Source organism: Prunus mume, linkage group LG2 (genome assembly GCF_029339155.1).
Source record: "Prunus mume cultivar Tortuosa linkage group LG2, ASM2933915v1, whole genome shotgun sequence".
In the NCBI taxonomy this organism is placed as follows: domain Eukaryota; kingdom Viridiplantae; phylum Streptophyta; class Magnoliopsida; order Rosales; family Rosaceae; genus Prunus; species Prunus mume.
Window position 1 is genome coordinate 6,687,016 of NC_142699.1, and position 16,228 is coordinate 6,703,243.

A 16,228-nucleotide genomic window follows, 5' to 3' on the forward strand; every position below is an offset into this window, starting at 1 on the left:
TTTGAATGGAAGTATCATGTGATACAGTACCATAATTTCTCCACACCCACACTCTCTCTCTCGCTGCAATCGCCGTCGCATAATCTTCTCTCCGGCACTTCCCAGGTACTGGCGATTCTCTCCTTACCCATCGATCTCAATTTTCGAGCCTTTCTGCGATTCATTTTCCTAGGGTTTTTCTTCTCGCCTTCCTATTTGCTTTGTGTGATTATTCCTCTGTTTGTTCCTTAGGGATTTTATGATTGATATCCGATTGCCTTCGCTCTACACGCTCCATCGACTTGGACCGGACGAGCTTCCGGGTCGAGGGAAACGAGGGGGATATGGAGCGGATACACCAGACCTTGGGCCTCGGCCCCGACAACTTCTCCATATCAGAGGAGGACTGGGTGGCGCGGAAGATCCAGTCGTCTTCGGATCTGCTCCCCATGTCCAGATTGTACCAGTTGGATAGTCTGGATAGCCCGAAACCCGACGAATTGAGGGAAGTGGTGGCCGAGTTGTGCGATAGAGTTGGGGATGTTACTGTTACGGTGACTGAGTTGACTCGGGCTGACTCGGCCGGTCCAAGCGGGTTATGTAATGCTGCTGCTGCTGCTACTACTTCTACGACAGGCGGTGGTGTTTGTATTGGGATTAAGGGTGTACGGCTGCCGGTGCTTAAGCCTCCGCCGCCGATGAGGGTTCCGGTGGTCGACAATGGATGCTCAACTTGGGACCTTTTGAGGGACTTCGCGCCGGAATGCGAGGGATACTCGGTCCAGAAGAGGCTTGAGTCTTCTTCTTCTTCTGCTTCTTGTTGTGGCGATGAAGAAGAAGGAGAGGTTGGGGAGGAGGGTGCTGTGGAGGCTTGGGTCAGAGAGACTGTGCCCCTCTCAGAAGGGTGTTCGTTTACGACGTCGACGTCGAATGATGACGACTCTTCTGGCACTACCACAGTCGCTCTGAATGAGAGGTTTTTGCCCAATGGGAGGCTTAAGCTTAAAATCACTCACTGGGAAAAGGGTGACCTTCTGGGTAGTGGGTCTTTCGGGTCTGTGTATGAAGCAATTTCTGAGTAAGTGCTTAAAACCCCTTACATTTCCATATGATTGCTTATTCTTATAGATATGTTAAGATTGGAAACTTCAATATGTGAAAGATAATTTGGTGTTCTTGGGACTTGTGAAGTAGAATGATAGTGTTCTACAGATAAGAAGCTTGAAAGACAATAATATCTTACAGTCCTGGTGGTTGGGTAATGTATGGACAACTGTGAATTATGCCCTGAGCCGTTTTTCAACAGGTTACTTCTAGGTGGTAAATGACAGATGAATTTGCTTTCTTACAATAGGAGGAAGGTGATTCATAGGAGAGAATGTTACTAGATTTAAGAGCAGAGGTTCTCATTTAGTTGCTTCTCCATTTTTCTTTGTGGTTTTTGCAAATTCTTATTCAAAACTTGGAAGGGTTCCTTATGATCCCTTTGGATCCATCCCTTCACTACCTAATTAAACAAAGCCTGCAGGCAGCACATCGGGCTGCAAATGAGCCAAGCTGGCCCTTGCTTTCGGTTGGTCAGGCTCAGCTGTTGAGATTTTTGCTGAGGTTAAGCCTGACATGAGCTTGAACCTCAGGCTCAGACTTGGCTTGTTAGCAAAAGATTGAGGATTTGCGGTATCTTTTAATAGGGGAGTCAGGGGTGCAAACATAAAATGTTTATTCATGAAGTATTTATAACTGTATATTCAAATGAATTAATTCTTTCTTTTGCAGCAAAGCTGTCTAACTAACTGAAATACCTCAATTGACATTCATAAACAAATGTTTATTAAAAGACTGGCTCCATAATTCAACTTTCCATTGATTCTGATATTTTTTACAACTTCGTTGATTAAGAGTTTTCTTTCCTGCAGTTGCGGATGCTTCATTGCTGTGAAGGAAGTTTCCTTGCTGGATAAAGGAAGTCAGGGGGTGCAAAGAGTTTATCAACTTGAACAGGTGAGAGGCTTGTGTTGTGTCTGGTCCTATGTCCTGGTTTTGCATGCCTGTACTAATTGATTCAGTAATAGTATGTGAGTAGAGCCTGGCTTTACTGTTGTTTCTGAGATCCTTTTCTTCTCATTCAGTGTTTGCTTGTTTGGTTTTTTTTTTTCCTTCTCTTCCAGGAGATTGCTCTTTTGAGTCAGTTTGAACATCAAAACATAGTTCAATACTACGGAACCGCTAAGGTACTTCTTTTTATTTTCTTCTTGTTCTTGACCTTGAATTTATGCCCCCTAAAATTGTTTGTCATGCTATTCCCTTATCTGCCATGATAGGTAATTATGCATATCAGAGTCATTTATTCATCGTATTAACTTGCTACAGATTCTAGCCATTATACATAGAAACTTCATTTTTATGTTAGTTTGACACTTGGTGATGTGGCAACGAGAATCATTACTTGACCATTACAGAAAAGTCCACCTTAATGTAAAAATAAGGGGATGAGATATTCTCATACATTGGTGTGTTTTGTCTGTCTGAGATGGAATTTGTTGTATGCGTTGTTGCTATGACTATATTTGTTTAATTTTCTTATTTTCTTATTTTCATTCACATACGAAATCACTGTAAATAAAAGTAAACAGGCTAGCTACAGTGTCATGCATATACTTGAGGGTTACCCTTTCTGCCACTTTGTCCGTACTATTTGATGCTCTAGTTTGACTCCAAATTTATTAAGGACTTGTAGTATCAACACTAGTAGAAATTTAAGTTGTAAAGAAGTTAGGACATTTATGACCCTTTTGGTTTATTCTTTTGTTGATTATGACCTACTGTAGTTTCCGGTTCAACATAGATTTTCCGGTAGCATACATTTACTAATTAAGCATTAAATCTTCGTAGCCTTTGTACTTATCATGTTACTAGTATCTGACATATATATTGCTCAATTTGCAGGATGAATCAAACCTTTATATCTTTCTGGAGCTTGTAGCGAAAGGTTCCCTCACGAAACTCTGTCAGAACTTTCATCTTACAGATTCTCATGTCTCTGAATACACAAGACAGATCCTGCAGGGTCTGAAGTATCTTCATGACCGAAGAGTGATTCACAGGTGATGCATATCACATGATGTATAATTTATACAAAAGTTGAATTCTTGAAATATGTTTTCCTTTGCCACCAATGAGCCACAACAAAAGAGAATGAAAATAAAATAAAAGTGGCTTAACCATCACAGTATCCATGCTCATGCTTTGCTTCTGTTGTCTTGTCTACATCTATTCTCATATCTTTGTTTCTTGTATTAAGGGACATCAAATGCGCAAATATTTTGGTGCATGCAAATGGTTCTGTGAAGCTCGCAGATTTTGGATTGGCAAAGGTTTGTCTTTGATTCCTCAAAATCTATTCTATTTAATTGTTTTCAATAACTTCAACTAATTGTGAAGTATTTTCCACTCCTAATTTTCGCTCTCTTTTTTCAGACTATCCAGATGAACGACATCAAATCTAGCCAGGGGACTGCATACTGGATGGCCCCTGAGGTTTGCCTTTACTTTTTTGTTTTAATATCATCAGTTATCAGAAGAAGTTATAAATTTTAGACTATTTTGGATGCTTTTGAGCTCCCTCTGTTATGGCAGGACACGTCTAAAATACTTCAATTTGATACTGGTGCAGACTTGTTTTACACTGATGGATTTCTAAATTTAGTGGTGATTGCAGGATGACTTTCACAAATTATATTTTTTGCTTCTTGAACTTTGATAAAGATGTTAATGTATTTTGGTAAGATTGCTGTGTTATATAGTGTAGCTTTTATAAGAAAGAGAATATTAGTAATCAAATATTGGACTAATAGCCTCAAGAATCAGTAAAGTGATTTTTTAAAAATAAATAAATTATACCTTAATATAAAGAAAAGTGAAAAGCAAGAAGATGTGAATTTTTGAAAACTTAAAACTATTTTGAGCTTTTATTTTGTAAGCAATTCTGTGTATTTGCTCTCCTCTATCCCTCACCTCTATCATGCCTCTTCTCACTTTCATCTTCTTTGTTCTGTATCTTTATTGTCTATTTTAAGAGAAAAACTGTAAACAAATAACGAAAACATTAACAATGAACCCTATATTTTCTGATTTCTACTGTAGTAAATCTTTCTTAAAGAACACATCCAGACATATAGCAATATATAATCCTACGTTGATTAAACTGAATCAACTTGTTCTAAAGAACCTATTGCAAAAAATAAGCTGTAAATAATAAATTCGAAATTTGGAAGTCTGAATTATTTTCAGCGAATTTCTAAATTACTAGTTCCTTTAATTCCTTATTTCATCTAGTGTATGATTGATCAGTAAGCCTTCTTGGGCACGATTATTGGTTTCTTAACAATTGTTCCTATAACATATATGCGAAGTTTTATATTCTCAATGATATTCCACATCTTTTCTCACCCTGAAAAATATCCCGTATCTTGTCAAAAGTCTAGATAATGTTATATGCTGATAAATGTTTATGGTTAATAATGGGTATTGTAGTTTGAGGCATATTGCCTCTTGAATGTTTGCCAGCTTCATTTTTCCCTGTATATTACATGGAGTATCATTTTCTACTATGTAGGCAGAATGGATCTAGTTCTGTTCTTTAATAGCATATTTAGCCTTAATAAAATTTAAAAGTTGCAAGATATCCTATATATTTTGTCAATATTTGCTGGGGAGGCTGCATATGTTGCTTCAGTCATGGAGTAAGGTGTGCCCGATTTGTTTTTTCTTTTTGAGTACTTACTCGTCAATCTATGCTTGTGCAGGTTGTTAATCGGAAACACCAGGGATATGGGCTTCCAGCGGATATATGGAGCCTTGGATGCACTGTATTGGAGATGTTAACCAGACGGATTCCATACCCTAATCTTGAATGGGTTCGTGCCATTTTCGCGAGAAGTTTACTCTTTGTGGTCTATAATGGTTGATGACAATGTGTTAGATTATGCATCTCTTTGACCTATATTTTGTTTTTGACAGCATCATCTCTTCTTGTGTCTCAACAGATGCAGGCATTATTTAAGATTGGAAAGGGAGAGCCCCCTCCGGTTCCCGATTCTCTTTCGAAAGATGCACAAGATTTCATCCATCGATGCCTACAAGTTAATCCAGTGAATCGTCCTACTGCTGCTCAGCTCTTAAATCATTCATTTCTTAATAGACCCCTTACGACATCTTCTGGATCAGGGTCTCCTTACCATCACCGTGGGCCGAGTTGAAAACATTTATTCAGCTATAAGTTGTGATGGTAATAAGGTAATGCTTTGTATTCCACAATTTCATATTGCTCTCTCCACCCTATAATTCCATGAAACTGAACTAAAAATAATTCCAAAATCAATACGTTGACTGATTAATATCTTTGCCTCTGAAAACAGCTCTGTCCAGCACTACAGTACAGATGCAGGACTATTTATCCCCGCTCTGTAACTTGCTCCGGTATATCCAGTGTTCAGTCATCAAATCTTTGGCTTACGCTTGTAGATTAGAGTGCATGTGTGTTATAACTTCATCAATTTTATCAGGATCGGCTAACAGGATCCATGAGTTTCGAAGAACAATCAACGGTCCGCCACCTTCCCTGCTGTAGATCTTGCACCATGGAGCATTCTGGCATTGAATTATTCTAGTGTCAGTTTGTCTCTTGTAGGAATATGATTTTTCGTCGTCCTTTTTTTTTCCCCCAGTTTGATAGGTGTTTGATATCTCATGTCTTTTCCCCTTGTAGTTTCAAATTAAGTTAATTAGTGGGTTAAAGATTTGTATTGGCAAGTTGTGGTAGGTAGTTTTGTAAGCATTGGAAAGGAATCACGATTTGTATATAATTTGTTATTTGACTGTCACAATTGGCATGCATACGTAATGGGAGAAAATTAAAATATGCGACAGTTTTATTTTATTTATTTTTATAAATATTTTATGTTCACTATTTTACTGTGGGTTGACACTATTAAAAATAGTTGACATGAAATTGAGCGGGACTGATGGTAATGGTATGACAGTCCGTACGCGTATTAGATTAGTTAGAACAATTTCCAAGTAATCAAATCTAAAGAAAAGTCTTATATGAGAGCATCCACAAAGGGGGGTGTATTTTCGGGGGTGTAAAGTCACTTTTACATTTCCTTTATACTTCGGGGGAAGTGTAAATACGTTTTTTGCTTCAATGGAAAACGATGTAAATCTAAAATGTATAATTTTTCATCTCTTTTCTTGGGTGTGTTTCGCTTGCAAAAGATCTAAAAATAGATGTGAATGTACATTTTATTTTACATCTTTATGGTAGTGATGTATATTTACATCCCTTTACATCTTCATATTGGAGACGATTCCAGTGATAAGGGGTATATATTTAACATAGACCTCTATATATACCCTCCCCATTGTGGATACTCTGACCAACTTCCAACTATATTTTGGAAGAGTCGTACGACTCATTTATAAGAAAAATAAATTACAATAGCAGTCCTTGATGTTAAATGCATTTCGACATAAACCATGTACTTTTGGAAGTTACAATACGACTACTGATATCAACTAGAAAACATCAAAGTGCACACACAAATTACGCCCAAACTATAACCACCAAGATTAGGATATCCCACAACCCATATAAAATCAAGCATCCTCCAAATAGCAACCAAACATCTCCAAGAATTTTAGTGAGGTATAACTCTCAGTTAGTTGAGCTATTCCACATTCATCCATGTGGGCAGAAGTTCGAAACTCCAAAACACTCTATCATTATTTGTGTAAACTCTCTTTCCCAATTACAAAATGCAAGTTTAATTTTGAAGTGGAAAGAAAGGCACCTTACTTCTATGGTGATTTTATATTTTTTTAGACAATGCGATATTCTAAATTATCTAATGTGTGAAAAGAGGAATCAAACTTAAGTGCAAAGAAGCGGTCACACTGCTCTTTCCCAACAACATACGCTACATGAGATACTTATACAAGAGAGAATACTAGTGTCAGTCAATTAGCGAAAGTGTGCGATGATTGTGATGTGGGCATCATAGCAGGATCCATAATCATGACTTGTACGCGATTGACCCTAGCACTTGTAATTGTGCAATTTATTCTTTGCATTTGGGTCTGGACTGGGACCAGTACACAATAAAAATGGGCTCTCTGGAGTTGCAGTTTCTAGTGGGCCAAAGTCAATTTCATTTCAACCCAACCCAACCTTTGGCCTTGCGTCTTCCATTCCCACCGGCTTCATTCATGAGCACCATCATCTGTGATGCAGATGATAACACAATGGCGCCATCCTCCATCGGATAAAATGAGAGAATAAACCGCACCTTTTATAAGCTCCCGCACGCTACGCATCCCTCCCTCCCCACGTGACCGCCAAGATTGGAAACTTACTCTCTCCTCCTCCCTCCAATCACACCCACGCCCACACTCTCTCTCTCGCTGCAATCGCCGTCGCATAATCTTCTCTCCGGCACTTCCCAGGTACTGGCGATTCTCCCCTTCCCCATCGATCTCAATTTTCGCGCCTTCTGCGATTCATTTTCCTAGGGTTTGTTCTTCTCGCCTTCCCATTTGCTTTGTGTGATTATTCCTCTGTTTGTTCCGTAGGGATTTTATGATTGATCTCCGATTGCATTTCTGTCTATTTTTATTTTCAAATTTTCACTGTTCGATCAACATCTGCCCGTACAATTGTATTCGGAAGGATCATTTTTTGCTCAGGATTGTTCCGTATAATTGATCTCGCAGATTGCATAAACTGTGAAGTTCATGTTTCGTCCGGTCAAATTAGGCTTATAGTTTTTGTTTGTCAAAGTAAATATACATGCTCATTTACTTATGCTTTAAAAATAAAAAAATAAAAAGAATTTCTTTTATGGGTAGATGCATGCATGAGTTTTTGTATTTTTTCCCACATTTTTGCTATAAGGTTGAAATCCTTGAGTGTAGTACTTTTATCTTTCTAAAACACGGTTGCTCCTTCCAATAATAGACAAAAAGTTTGTTCCTTTGGAAGTCTTTATCAGAATTTAGTGAAAAGATATAATCTATTTAGTTTGTCTACCACTAAGATTTAAATCTGTTGATGTGCTCCTTGTTATGCACCAATTCCTTGTTCTTGCATTTCTTGATTGCTAACAATGATATGCTGGTATATATTCACTTTAAACTTAAAAGAAATCTTAGGAAATGTTTGTAATTTATGTAGTGCCTAATATCTGAATAGGATTTCTTTTTGTAATTAATTTTTTTAATCAGTTACCACTTACAACTATAAACTGGCGCCCATCTATTAGATTATCTATAATTTACTGTATCTTAACTTTAGAATTGTTTCATTGTTTTATCGGCCAATGCATGTGATGATCATTCTCCCTTGTACCCCCCTTAAAAAAATGATTGTGCTCATATTGGTGACTAGTCCATACCTTTTTATCATATTCTGATATATTTTCTAGAAGGATAAGCACAAGCTATGCATATGCAACTTGATGACGATAGAATAGGAATAGGCTATATGGGATGAGAGTGGATTGGTTGGAAGAAGGAACCAATTATACATGGAATATTCTGTAGTTAAATTGTTTTATATGGAGTAGTGGTTCCTATGCAGAGGCAATTTCGTATGCGTTTTAATTTTTTTTAATTTTTTTTTATAATTTCATGTTGAGTGTTCTGTAGTTAGAAGGATCCATATAGAAACTTCACAATTTTTTATTAGATACATTCCAAAATTTCATTTGCTTAAATTGGATTTGTTGTGTAGTAATTATCTGGGGCATTTTTCTAGTGTTCTTTGCAGGTAGTATTGTATGCAGACAGAAAATTGTGCTTATTTGATCTCAGAATCCCATGGTGTTGTTCATTTGCACTACTTTTGTAATATGGTTCTTATTGACTGACATGACTTATGTTTCTTTAACTGTTTTCTGTCTTATGTTCTTTTAATTGCTGAATAAATAAACAATTTTGTTTTTCAAATGGTCATGTGAATACACTGTATATCAAAACTGGAAAATTGGTAATGCTTGAATTGTGCAATTTATAAATGTTATATAACAACAGTAAGTGAAAAAAATCATCCCTTGTCATCACAATGTTCTTTCCTAAGATTTTCTTTTTAAAATTCATTTCGCTTATAAGTCAAAAGATGTTTGATTGGCTACGTTAAATGGACTTGGGTTTCAAATTCGGCATGTAGTAGTAGAGGGTTTAGGGATGTAGTAGTTCCAGATAGTAGTAGAAAATGACGCCACTCAGATAGCATGTTGGATGTACAACTACCTAGGAAATATTCAGAGAACTGGTGGTGCAAATTTTTTCCTTTTCTTTTTGTGGAGACAACTGTTGGATTTGTTGGATTTGTCTTTTAAAATGAAATCATTAGAGAGATCTTAAGCATTAATTTACATGTTTGTTATGTATGAAATACATTGTTTAGCAACCTAGTTTGTACGGCTCATCTGATTATTGTTACAATCATTTTATGTGTGCTCAAGCAAATGGAAGAATAATATTCTCTCTCCTTTGTCTTGATGAATTTCAGGTTCTCTTTGTAGATGGCTAAAGTTAACAAGTTGCAACGTGGATCTGACTCCCAAGCTTTAAGGATGTCCCGGTACCCATTAAAGGTTCTTAAAGGCGTCCATTCAAAAAAGAAATCGCACAAAGCAGTGGAAAAGAAAGATTGGGAAGATGCGACCTGTTCAGTCTGTATGGAGTTCCCTCACAATGCTGTTCTCCTTCTTTGTTCCTCTTATAATAAGGGTTGTCGCCCTTATATGTGTGCTACTGGCCATCGGTATTCCAACTGTCTTGAACAATACAAGAAAGCATACACAAAAGTATGTTCAATTCAAAGTTCGCAACCATGGACTGGATCAATGGATAGTTTAGGTTTGAATATAACTGAAGGTGAGCGCAATGAAAAGACGGAATTACCGGAGCTTTTGTGCCCCCTTTGTCGGGGGCAAGTGAAGGGTTGGACAGTGGTGGAACGAGCACGGAAATATCTCAATGCCAAGAAGAGAACTTGCATGCAGGATAACTGTTCATTTGCTGGAAGTTATAAAGAGCTCAGGAAACATGTTAAGTCAAAGCACCCATTGGCACGGCCTCGAGCAGTGGATCCGCAACTTCAAGAAAAATGGAAGAGGCTTGAGTGTGAAAGAGAACGGAGTGATGTTATTAGCACAATAATGTCATCTACACCAAGGGCAGTGATCGTGGGGGATTATGTGCTGGAACCAAACAACGGTGGCATTTATAGTGATTCTGATTCTGATTCTGATCTAGATGATTACATGGATGATTTAAGGTTAGGGTCATTTGATTTTGGAATCATCCCACGGAGTAGGTATCAAAGGGACTACGACTCATTGGATGAGGATGATTTTTCGCATACTGCAGCTTCTAATTCTGCTGCTGCACCACGACGTAATTATCGAAGAGGCTATATAAGGGTTCGAAGGGCTGGAAGGGTTAGGGGGCAGGCGCATCGTGGAAATAGAGAAGCCGGGCGATTTTTATGATTAAAACGGCCTAAAACTTGGGGAAGACTGCATTCTACTTTCACAATTGGTTTTTTTTACTGTATTCACCGCATTGCTGCACCTTCTTGTTATGGGTACCGGTCAGAACTATTATCATTTCATTGGAAAGTGAGGCAGTTGACCCCGCTGTTTGGTTTAGTAATAGCATTTGCTTCTGTGGCCTGATTTGCACACTGTGATTAGTGACAGGTTACTGATTAACAGACTGTAGAAAAAGCAAATGGCAGCATTGCCCCCTGGATATTTTAGGGCATTTTCACACTCAATTTCCCTCGTAGTAGGTTGTATGGATCAGTTATCATAAGCCCTCGTAGTAGGTTGTATGGATCCGTTATCGTTTGGTTATGATTGTTCGTTATTTGAACGGGGACCAAAATTGTGCTCTCATTTTTTGTTAAATTCTAAATTCAGTGCCTTACTGTGTTGATGATTCTTTTGCCAATTTATAGCTTGTGGAAGATGGCTGTTCTGATGTCCTTATTTTGGATGCTCCGGGCTTTGTTTATGTTGGCCACCTCTTGCTCTTAAGCTTTGCACTGCGCATATGGTATTTATTTTCAGGCCCATCCAAATACCTTTGAAGTTCATTTAGGGTTCCTATGTAATTTTAGCAGGTCATCCCACAGATAATTTTTTTAATTTTTATAGTTGAAGTAAATTACTTTTTCTTTTGGTCAAACGATAAAAATATCATTAATAAAAATTGAAGGACTCGATTACAATAGCCATAAAGGTAACCAATTACTTGAACCCATATTCTGACCCAAACAAAGACCCATTGAAGCAAATTACTTGAAGAATTTGGTTCTGATATGCAGCTTCCTCCAGAGTAAATGGATTTGATATGATATTCTCGCATATATGGTATGAATTTTGTGCTGTATCTTGCTTGTTTCTAGTCTTTTTGACTTGGCAAGCTGTTCAATGCTATTTCTACACGTGCCCCTATTTGATGGATCTTAAGTAACAAACAGAGCAGGATAAATGGGTAGAACTGTAAAAGATAGAAGACCCATTCAAGCAAGTAAATAATATTTTCATCTGAATTAAGTACATGAACATCTCAGATCATAAAGTAATTGACAACCCAGATCAAACAGCATGATTTTTCTCAGCCACTTTGGACCCTTTGTTGCAGTGCCATGACAATCCTCTCAATACACCCCTTAATTTCCTCTGCTCAAATACACCAAGAAAAATATATTAATTACCATACCCAATTTTGGCATATGAATTTTTTTTTTTTAAATGTGAAAGCAACAATTTGATTATTATGCAAGTGATTTACCAAAAAGTTAGCATTGGGTTCTGATCCAGTGGCCTTTTTGTTCCTGCAAATGATGGATTTGGGATTGCACGATATGTCTACTTCTGGGACTAAGTACTGATATCTCCATTTGTTTTTTGTTCTTCTGAGTCTCACTGGAGTTGTGAACCTTTTGCCACCCACCTGCTATGTACAGATACATTTCAGTTTGATAATTTATGCATTCATGTGCATTTTTACTATCGGGGAGTGATTGTCTGGTACCGGATACCAATCTACATATTGTCGTATCAACAAAACATCGATAATGTAACAAGCACTGTAGATGGGTACCGCTACCAAACAATCTTTTCCCTTCTATTATATATACATGAAAACTTACCCTCAGCTTAGGCTTTGAACCACTCTTAGGCCATTGCACCTGTTGGGAACCACCAGTTGTTCTTAGCTCTTGAGCATAAGCAAGGAGGTGAGCCCGGCGATCATAGCCTCCTGTTTTTGCCATCTGACGAGGCTTCCGGGAGTTTTGGTTGGGCTTAATCTTCTTAAACTGATCAGTTTTCTGATGGGAATGGGAAGCTGATGATGGTGATGGTGATTCAACATAGACGGTGATGATGACTTCCTTCTTGTTAGGCCTCTCTTTTGTGCCATTCTTCTTCTTCTTCTCCTCCTGCTCTTTCTCCAACTCTTGTTTAGCCATGGTTTTGGGATGTGCTTTTGCTTGTGATTGAATCATAGAAATTGTTCTTGAAAATAGAATTCCAACCTACTCATCGAAACACAGTTAGACAAGTGTAATACACTTGAAAGCAACACAAACATATATGAAAATAATCAACAGGTAAAAATATAATTCCTCCCTCTTATCATTTACCTACTTTTTTTTATACCCGTAAAAAATATACTAAAAAAGAATTACGTTACTTAATTCCCAAAAACCATATTCAGGAACTCTAACCTTAATCCTAATTTTTTTTTCTCTAAAAAAAATATAACTAACAAATTAATTTGTTTCCATGGCAAACCAAGGCAGCCTAGAGTTTAATAACAAAGAGAGAGGCAAGCCACTAGCCTCATTACCAAGCCATGGCGGCCATGGCCTGTTCATTGTTTGTTATGGCAGCCAAATTCTAGAACTTTTAACAAATCTTTTTGTTATTTTAGGATAATTTTATAATAAAATCCAAAATGTGGGTAAATGTGGGTGGAATAGAAAGAACTCAGGTTGCGTTTGGTTAATGGGTATGTGAAATTATTTGTTTTCCTATGTTTGGTAAGTCCATGCTTTTAAAATGATTTTCTAGCTTATGGGAAAATATGGGGAAAATGTAACCCTCCATCTAGCTTGGGAAATGATTTCTTTCCTCATGGAAACCACGACAAACATTAATTACAACTTTTTATGACCAATTTACCACTATTAACAATTAAAAATACCATGACAAACATGAATTACATTTTTTAATATGCCTTTTGATTTAGGGATATAATTGGAAAACTAAACAAAAGTATTTCCAATCCTTGCACTAACCAAATAGAGAAAAGGAAATAAAATGATGTTTCCTAGCAAATTATTTTCCCAACATTACCAATCATGAGAAAAGATTCGATTTCTCTTCCCATAAGAAACTACATGGGGATTAATTTCCCATCAATTCATTTCCATAAACCAAACAGGACCAGAGAGTGACAATAGCACCACTTTATTTCTATATAAATAATTTTCATTTATCAAGAAAATAATATAAATCTTCTACATGGCTTAAAAAATATATAAATGTTTTCAATAATGCAGTGGTGCAAATAAAATATTGGCCTTTCTATTTTCGGAGAAATTTATGTGCTTCAAATACAAAACGACCTGACATACAAAAATGAATTCCACATTTTTTCTATTTAGCACGCATTCATTTATACTATTTTGCTGTCAAGCTACTAGCTAGTGCCATCTGACCAGGACAACTTTGGACCGGAAATTGAAATTGACTCAAATCATTTGGGCAAAGTGCTCAAACCCATTTGCAGTCAGAAGTTTAGGTCCATTAACATAGAAATTGGGCACTCACAAGAATGATATGGGCTTATAACTCATCTGAGTTTAGAGCACAAGAGAACCAGTCTGCCACCAAACTATCTATAATGCATGAACGCTTTCTACCCAAGTAAAAATTGCAGTAAAAATTACAAAATGAACTGCCAGATAGGAATTAAAATTTTGCTTATAAGATTTCAAGCTGAAACCAACTCTTGAAAGAGAAGAAGAAGGAAACCTCGTACCATTAACAATGTCACTAAAGTTATCAAATCTCTTCGTTAAATTTGTTTGCCAAATGATGTGTCAGTATACGCATTATAATAGTATCTCACTTATTATAATATATCTCTAAAGTCTCCAAATTTTGTCAGATATTTTCGAACTGTTGACATTACCGAAATAAATATCTCCAAAATTTCGGAGAAATCCTGGAAATATATTGCTCCCCTTGCCCCCCCATTATCAGCAACCCCAGGTACGAATATTTTGAGAGATGTTTGGGTAATATCGGAGATATTTAAAACCTTACTCATGTCATAGTAAGTCTACGTAGTCCATTCACTCTGGTTCGCCATATATAATATGGGGATAAATAGTCCACATGCACCTCTTATCCAATTGCCCTGCTCACAACAACAAAGTAAATCCAGCATTGCCTACGCAAATTTGTGTTCTTTCATTGTTTTCATTTGGATTTTAGTTGATCTCATAAATCTTTGTAGGGTTTTGCAAATATCTCTAGCCCAGTACAACTCATATATATTCTAATCCATTGGCTAATGACGTTTTACATAAAGTAGCTAGCCTTATCAACAAAATTTCCCCAATAAGACGAGAGAATCCTAGGGTTTAGACAAATTAGTACTTATTATGTTTTATAAAAGAAAATAATCAAAATTTTGTTTTTGTTTACCAACTATCCATTTCATCTTTCAAGCCAATGGGTACTACACAAAATCTCATGCCACAAGAGCAAACTTGTGGCATTCTCTTTTCGAAACTGAAAAAACAAAATCCATTCAAGTTGAGTATCAGTGACATCAATAATTGTGAATAGTAGAATTGTATGTATACGAAATGTATATCAATGATGACGACTGCCATATGGTATAGTTGTCCACGAGCACGTAAGTGATTCTTTTAATAATCTTTTAACTAAAAAGGAAATATTTAAACTAACGCTCTTTCAAGTATCAGGACCCTATTTATTTTTAGGGAGTTTCACTAAAACACCCAAAATGGAGGTTGAAATTATAAAAAAACCCAACACCCAAAACACTTTATAAACACACCCAAAACCCATCATTACACACACTCAAAACCCATTTATAAACACACCCAAAAAGTTGACTTTGGGGTTGATTTTGGGTGTGTTTATATGTTTAAATAGTACTTGAGTTTTTTTATAAATACATGTTTAGAATTGAGTTTTTTTATAAATTTGTATTATTTTTAACAATAATTTTGTCCGACACTGAACAGAAATAGAAAGTGTGAGAGAGAGAGATCTTGAGGCACCACGTACCAAGGTTGCCCCCCCGCTTCACCAAAGGGCAGAAGCCAATTTTTTGCTTAACCCCATCAGTCATCTATGAGCCGCCCCAAGTTGTGATGCTGTGGGTTGTGACCCTTTTCATTTTTGTTACTACAGTCTTGACCCATATCTCTCTCTCTCTTGGTTTATGCATAAAAACCATTTGCTTCATGCCCCTTGTTTTTGTCTATTGGCCATTGGGAGCCCCATGCGCCACTTCACATTTCACATCCCTTGCTTACCTTTGAGTGCTTGACCTGTTCCGCCCTTTAACTTTTACCATATATTGATCGATCTGTCCATTTGGACTATTTTAAAGGTACAAGATCCAATCAATCATTTCTAAATTTGTATATGTATTTCATGGGATCTAATCTCTATTGAACAAGTTAATCAAGCAACGAAAACTAGTTTACAACTTTTCTCCACAGACATTGTTTGAATGCTTTAAGCTGCCCTTTCCATATATACTACTGCAACACTGATTCCCAAAATTCAAAATTCTCCACTACTCATGGTTTTAATTTGTGCTCTTGGAAACATAAAATGATTAAAAAAAACCATATGAAACGTAAATTCTGTCCTTTTACAGTTTCACTTTATAATTTTACTCCAATCAAATAATTAGTTTCATAGATTCCGAGAATAATAATAATCCAGGAGATGGATTGAAATTGAGAATTGTTATTTATACTTCTTTCTTGAAATTTTACAAACGAGAAAGAATACATGATGACTTTTTTTGAAGTACCAATAACAAGTACCTTGAAATTTTACGAAATATTAAGTTGTTAGCTCATGAATTATCTTGCACAATGCATGAGACGTCCACTCTT

General features: G+C 36.7%; 3 protein-coding genes across 6 annotated transcripts; 2 read left to right on the top strand and 1 right to left on the bottom strand.

Annotated features, from left to right (window-relative positions):
- Positions 1 to 21: 21 nt before the first annotated feature.
- Positions 22 to 5,917, top strand: LOC103332934 (mitogen-activated protein kinase kinase kinase 1-like). 2 transcript variants are annotated; one of them, XR_514185.3, is made up of 11 exons: positions 22 to 105; positions 232 to 1,057; positions 1,896 to 1,980; positions 2,148 to 2,210; positions 2,926 to 3,083; positions 3,281 to 3,353; positions 3,457 to 3,516; positions 4,785 to 4,895; positions 5,025 to 5,274; positions 5,397 to 5,457; positions 5,544 to 5,917. XR_514185.3 is itself a non-coding variant. In XM_008235700.3 (10 exons), exons 2-9 carry the CDS (start codon positions 324 to 326, stop codon positions 5,235 to 5,237), a joined length of 1,497 nt encoding a protein of 498 aa, XP_008233922.2. In that variant the 5' UTR covers positions 22 to 105; positions 232 to 323; the 3' UTR covers positions 5,238 to 5,274; positions 5,397 to 5,917. The 2 variants fall into 2 exon arrangements, 1 of the variants encoding a protein (XP_008233922.2); XM_008235700.3 differs by having other exon boundaries at positions 5,397 to 5,917.
- Positions 5,918 to 7,253: 1,336 nt separating this feature from the next.
- LOC103332933 (uncharacterized) lies at positions 7,254 to 10,980 on the top strand. Of its 2 annotated transcripts, none has more exons than XM_008235698.3 (2): positions 7,254 to 7,549; positions 9,548 to 10,980. In XM_008235698.3, exon 2 carries the CDS (start codon positions 9,561 to 9,563, stop codon positions 10,530 to 10,532), a length of 972 nt encoding a protein of 323 aa, XP_008233920.2. In that variant the 5' UTR covers positions 7,254 to 7,549; positions 9,548 to 9,560; the 3' UTR covers positions 10,533 to 10,980. The 2 variants fall into 2 exon arrangements, with proteins under 2 accessions (XP_008233920.2, XP_008233921.2); XM_008235699.3 differs by having other exon boundaries at positions 7,254 to 7,482.
- A 588-nt stretch (positions 10,981 to 11,568) lies between these two features.
- On the bottom strand, positions 11,569 to 12,682 carry LOC107881173 (uncharacterized). Of its 2 annotated transcripts, none has more exons than XM_089046948.1 (3): positions 12,203 to 12,682; positions 11,842 to 12,006; positions 11,569 to 11,729 (listed from the first exon to the last, which is right to left on the bottom strand). In XM_089046948.1, exons 1-3 carry the CDS (start codon positions 12,557 to 12,559, stop codon positions 11,646 to 11,648), a joined length of 606 nt encoding a protein of 201 aa, XP_088903074.1. In that variant the 5' UTR covers positions 12,560 to 12,682; the 3' UTR covers positions 11,569 to 11,645. The 2 variants fall into 2 exon arrangements, with proteins under 2 accessions (XP_088903074.1, XP_016649793.2); XM_016794307.2 differs by having other exon boundaries at positions 11,842 to 12,003; positions 12,203 to 12,672.
- Positions 12,683 to 16,228: the final 3,546 nt, after the last annotated feature.

Coding starts and splice junctions, on each gene's coding strand:
- LOC103332934 (XM_008235700.3), top strand. CDS start 324: ATGGAGCGGATACACCAGACCTTGGGCCTCGGCCCCGACAACTTCTCC. Junction 1,058..1,895: donor GTGTATGAAGCAATTTCTGA/GTAAGTGCTTAA, acceptor TCTTTCCTGCAG/TTGCGGATGCTTCATTGCTG. Junction 4,896..5,024: donor CATACCCTAATCTTGAATGG/GTTCGTGCCATT, acceptor GTGTCTCAACAG/ATGCAGGCATTATTTAAGAT.
- LOC103332933 (XM_008235698.3), top strand. CDS start 9,561: ATGGCTAAAGTTAACAAGTTGCAACGTGGATCTGACTCCCAAGCTTTA.
- LOC107881173 (XM_089046948.1), bottom strand. CDS start 12,559: ATGATTCAATCACAAGCAAAAGCACATCCCAAAACCATGGCTAAACAA. Junction 12,007..12,202: donor GTTCAAAGCCTAAGCTGAGG/GTAAGTTTTCAT, acceptor ATCTGTACATAG/CAGGTGGGTGGCAAAAGGTT. Junction 11,730..11,841: donor AACCCAATGCTAACTTTTTG/GTAAATCACTTG, acceptor GTATTTGAGCAG/AGGAAATTAAGGGGTGTATT.